The sequence below is a fragment of the Nicotiana tabacum genome, chromosome 2 (assembly GCF_000715075.1).
Source record: "Nicotiana tabacum cultivar K326 chromosome 2, ASM71507v2, whole genome shotgun sequence".
NCBI lineage: Eukaryota > Viridiplantae > Streptophyta > Magnoliopsida > Solanales > Solanaceae > Nicotiana > Nicotiana tabacum.
Window position 1 is genome coordinate 14294746 of NC_134081.1, and position 5691 is coordinate 14300436.

Sequence of the window (5691 nt, forward strand, 5' to 3'; positions counted from 1 at the left end):
CATGACCATCCATCCACACCCAACCAACAAAATTCCATCAATTAATCACCTTTCAATCTCTACAATAGATATGTATTTAAATTGGGAACTTATGGCTTCTAATCACCATACCATAAGTTCCAATACTTAATTCATACCCATATTCCCATAATATATCCATACATGTAAGTCTAAGGGTATAGGATTACCTTTTGGAAGAAATCTTGCAAAACCCTCCTTTGAGTTCTTGAAGAACTTTCTTGAAGATCTATGTATTTTATGGAGGATTGAGTTAGTTTTAGGGTGGAATTGATCGAATGAAACATAAAATTAGTAGGGATTACTCACCTTGAATATAGGGGGAGTTGGAAGTCTTGATAGAATGGAGGAAAACCTCAAAGTTCGGCCAAGAAAAATGGGGTAAAATGACCTCCGAATGAGTATATAGCGTTTCGGGCGTCACAAGCACTGTGGGGCGCTACCTGTGGCCCAATTTTCAGAACCTCAAAAATCCCAGCACCAGGGCTAGCGCCCCACGCTACCCTGGGCGCTGGCGATGGGAAATCTTTTCTATTTCTCCCGAAAATGGGTATAACTCTCTCATACGATGTCCGAATTCGACGATTCTTTTTGCTACGACTCCGTAATTTCAATACGGATCTAATGATTCAATAAAAACTGAATTTGGAGCTCATTTGGTTATTGTGATACCACATATACTCGAAGAAGTGACGTCGAAACATCCTAGAAATACCCAAATTAAATTCCGGGCATACGCCCGAGTCCAAAATCACCATCCGGACCTAACGGAATTATCAAAACTCCGATTCGAGGTCGAATACAAAAGGAAACTCAAACTTGATCATAAATCCCATGGGTCTCCTTTAATACTAGAATACGTTATTCCCGAATACCGTTGCCGCACTTTAAAAATCTTAAATCATTAGAAAATTTTAACGGGGCCTTACAAATTCATTTGCGAAATTTTATGAGGTTTTACACTTAAGTACTTTGAAATTTTCTGGGGTGTTATAATTATGTGTAATCTCGGATGCCTTTCCTTCGAGGCATTTTGGTTCTGAGTATTATACCTTTTTCGTGAGGGTTTCCATGAGTATTTGCGCAAATTTGCTTTTTACGTCTTTTTCATATGCGACTTTGGGTGTATTTTTTTCCTATGGCATTCTAGATTCTGGGCATTGATTCTTCCGGAACCAACCCTTTAACGTGAGGATTTTTATAAGAGAGGGCCCTCCTATATTTACAGTGCTCTTGAAGAGGACGTCTCCTACTCATTACGGCACTAACATTTGAAGTACTTGTTTAACTTTCAAATGGAAAAATTAACTCATCGTTCAAACAAGAAACAAGATAAAAACAAAAGGATTGCATTTCATTTAATTCCTTCTATTTTCAAAAGTACATAAGCATTTTGCTATGCAGAAAAGAAATTGCCATGACTTGTGGCTATCTTGAACAACTTGTTTCTACGGGGTTGGTTGCGCAGTCCCTGGTCCCCATGATGTATTATGTTCCCGGATTTTCATTCCCCGGTTGACGTGGTATTCAGTGTTGTCGTATTCTCATATCATCCCCCAGTGTTCAAATGCGAAGAATGCGAATTGGAACACTGGAAGTCTTGTATATTCGAAGATCCCTGATGCAACCCCATCACAACCGAAAAGTGTTCTAAGTCTCCTCTTGCTGTATGTACCTATGTCTTAGCTCTATCATACATGTCCTTAATTACCCTAATGTATGCTACATGCACACCTTTAGCCTCCAAACATCTCCATAGAACCTTTCTCGGGACTTTGACGTATGCTTTCTCTAGGTCAATGAACACCATATATAAGTCCTTCTTTATTATCCTATACTCCTCCACTAATCTCCTCACAAGATGCATGGCTTCTGTAGTTGATCGATCCGGCATAACATCAAACTGGTTCTCGAAAATAGACACACTCCTCACCAGTCTCCCTTCTGCCACGCTCTCCCAAACTTCCATCATATGACTTAGCAGCTTGATACCCTTATAGTTATTGCAATTTTAGATATCACGGTGTTCTTGTACAACAGAATCATCGTACTCTACCTCAACTCTTGAGACATCTTCTTCGTTCTAAAATGACGTTAAACAACTCGGAGAGACATTCCAAGCATGTCCTACTCGTGCTCTTTCAGAATTCTGCAGGAATTTCATCTGGCCCGATCGCTCTAACCCTACTCATCCTACGCATAGCCCCCTCGATCCTCCCACTCTTATACGCCTACGTACCCAAAATATATATTTTAGACTAAAAAATTTAAATATCTTTCTTTCTTAAACTATTTAATCAAATATTTTACATAAAGTGAAACGAAGAAAGTACATATTTTACATTTATTGATTCGAAATAACAGTTAATCAAGTTTTGTCACAAGGTTAGTATGTCAGAGTTCTGGCTTCGGGTTTTGTCATTAAAAACTGAACTTTACATAGACACAATATGCTGACACTTAAAAAGAAAAAGCAGCTTTTATGATCTCGTGCTTATTACTTTGTTTTGTTTGTTGAAGGATATGCTGACACTTAAAAAAAGTACGTAAATTTTTGCGTCGTCCTAAAACTTGGTGGAGAAATGAGCAAGCTCCTTTTTCGTTATGTCATAAGAAAAAAGTCATCACTTCCCTTCCAAACGGTCAACAAAACCAAGAGCCAATTCAAGGGCCAGAAATTCCTTGATATTTTAGCATCAAAGCCAAATGTGACCAAGAATCATCAAAAATATCTTAACCTCATTGAGGACTTTCTTCAAACAAATTCTGAACAAAATTGTACAAAACACGCATTGCATAAAGAACTGTCTTTTCCTTATTCAATGGAAGATTCAATCTCATTGCTTTTTAAGTTTCATAAAGAAGGGTCTAAAATTGGGGCGAGTTCAGTGTCAAATGCTATGAGTTTATGTGCGTCAAAGAGAGATTTTAGGGTAGGGATTCAAGTTCATTGCTTGGTGATTGTAAATGGGCTTTTGTCCAATGTTTATATTGGCAGTTCTTTGATCACCTTTTATGGTAATTTTGGAGGAGTGGTGGATGCTTACCAGGTGTTTGACGAAATGCCTGTGAGGAATGTTGTGTCTTGGAGTGCTATGATAAATGGTTTTGCACAAGAGAATGAGGTCGATATGTGCTTGAAATTGTATAAAGGTATGATGGGCTTGACATTGAAACCAAATGAGTTCACGTTTACGAGCTTGCTGAGTTCGTGTATGGGTAGTGGGTGTTTTGGTCATGACAGGAGTGTTCACTGCCAAATAATTCATATGGGTTTTGATTCCTATATACATGTCGCAAATGCTCTTTTATCAATGTATTGTAAGTGTGGGGAAGTAAAGGATGCTTTTCACATTTTTGAAAATATGAAGAGCAAAGATTTGGTGTCATGGAACTCGATGATCTGTGGATATGGACAGCAAGGACATGCAATTCAAGCTATTGAACTTTTTGAGGAAATGAAGAAGCAGCAAAAAGTGAGACCTGATTCCATTACTTTCCTTGGGGTGTTATCTTCTTGCCGCCATGCAGGTTTTGTTAAAGAAGGCATGTTTTACTTTAATTCAATGGTTGATTGCCGTGTGAAGCCAGAGCTGGATCATTATTCATGTATTGTAGACCTTCTCGGACGAGCACGGTTACTAGAAGAGGCATGGGAGTTTATCAAGAAGATGCCAATTCAACCAAATGGTGTCATCTGGGGTTCATTGCTTATGTCGTGCAGGCTTCAGGGGAACTTTTGGTTGGGCATCGAGGCTGCAGAGAATAGGCTTACGCTGGAACCATGGTCCACCTCTACCCACTTGCAGCTGGTAAATTTATACGCTAGTTTAGGATACTGGGATCAGGCAGCGAGAGTGCAGAAGTTGATGAAAGACAATGGACTTAAAAGGGATCCTGGTTATAGTTGGATTGAGATTAAAAGTCAAGTTTTTCGCTTTACTGCTGAAGACATATCTATGGGACATATTAAATCAATTGGTAGTTTGGTGGATATTTTGGTGGATCACATGAGAAGCTTTGGTGTAGAAGAAACTTTCCAGTGAATAGTAATGTAGAGTAGATGTGCAATTTTGCTTTGATATGAGCTAAGATTCTTCTTGGCATATGTCAGGATAACAATTTTGACTTGGGACAACAGCATAAGTGCAAAGAGATTGTTAAGAAAATGGACCTTGAGCTTAATTCAACTCCAAAAACTAGCTCATTAGGCGAAGATTGCCGAAAACCATATAAGAGGACAACAGGTAATTCCCTCAACCTATATGAGACTGTCTAACACCCCCCTCATACCCAGGACATCTGGAGCGTGCACAACATAACATGGAGGTCCAACATTGGGTAAACCAAGAACAGAGAGGAGTCTGACTTTAATACCATGTTAAGAAAATAGATCTTAGTCTTAACTCAACTCCAAAAGTTAGTTCATGAGCTAAGGGTTTTCAAGACCATAGTAGGAGACAATTGGTCATTTGTTCAACCTTTGCGGAACAGTCTAACAGGGATAATCCTATCTGCCAAGTGTATTCACCCCGAGAATAGTAATGTGTAGTAGATATGAGATTCTTGCACTGATATGAAGTAGATTCTTCTTGGCATACATCATGGATGACCATTTTGAGAACAACTGTATGAGTGCAAAGAGATGATCCTATTCCATCAGAAAGCAGATATTCATACTTTATAGTACCAATACAGGGATACAAATGGCTAAAATTGTGGAGAACTTAGTGAGGAGATCTAGTTTTGTTCTACAATACAGTCAATCTCAATTGAACCCGTCCCTATAATGTTACATACATTATAGCCCCTTTTTCTCTTCTTGATGGATAGCCCCTTTTTCTACAGTCAAGAAAAATCAGGGTGAAGACGGTGAGATAAGATACCAGAAGAATCATTGTGTTCTTGATGCTGCCTTGACATATATATATTCGGTGGTTTTAGAAGGCTATCCAGCTACATTGATGAAACTAGTATTATGGTACTAGCTTTGCCTGGAATAAGACCTTCTTGAAGAAAATTGGGGCCAGGAGGAGGATATTGCTTTCTCCATGAATCATTCTTTCTGAAAACAGTCTCTTTATTTATTGAACTAGTTTAGGTTGAGATACTGAATCCTCTGAAACCAAAAAAAATAAAAAATGAGAGTGGGACTATTTCTTTGCAAAAATGAAGATGACATGGTCAAGCAACTGCAACCTACTTTTACTCTTTTTGTATGGTATCTGTTTAAGATGAAAAAAAGGCAAATTACCATGAAAGGGAAAAGGGAAAAGTTGAAGGATAGGATTAGGTATCTGATTTCGGAAAGGCGCTGAATAGCTTGCAAAAGCATCTTATTCGAACGAAAACGAATCCTACGCATGGAAAATGGCAATAGTATGGGAATTGTCCTGACCATTTCTCCTTTTTAGCACCAGAAGATGAGAAAACCACAACCAAAACGTCATCAGCATTGATCTGCATAATCGATACCCAGTTCGGGTTCCACCCAGGGGCGGATGTAGCCTTTAGATTACGGGTTCAACTGAAGTGTAAATTTATATGTAAAAATTTACTAAATCTCAACAAATATTAGATCTGAACCCTTAATTTTAACCGTACAATGAATTCAATACGGAGAATGTTAAAAATTGAGCCACTAAATTTAAATCTTGGATTCGCCTCTGGTTC

At 38.5% G+C, this 5691-nt stretch overlaps 1 protein-coding gene across 1 annotated transcript; it reads left to right on the top strand.

Moving 5' to 3' along the window:
• Positions 1 to 2466: 2466 nt before the first annotated feature.
• On the top strand, positions 2467 to 5274 carry LOC107764654 (pentatricopeptide repeat-containing protein At2g37320-like). The gene has a single exon (XM_016583263.2). It carries the CDS (start codon positions 2601 to 2603, stop codon positions 4062 to 4064), a length of 1464 nt encoding a protein of 487 aa, XP_016438749.1. The 5' UTR covers positions 2467 to 2600; the 3' UTR covers positions 4065 to 5274.
• The last annotated feature ends 417 nt before the right edge of the window (positions 5275 to 5691 follow it).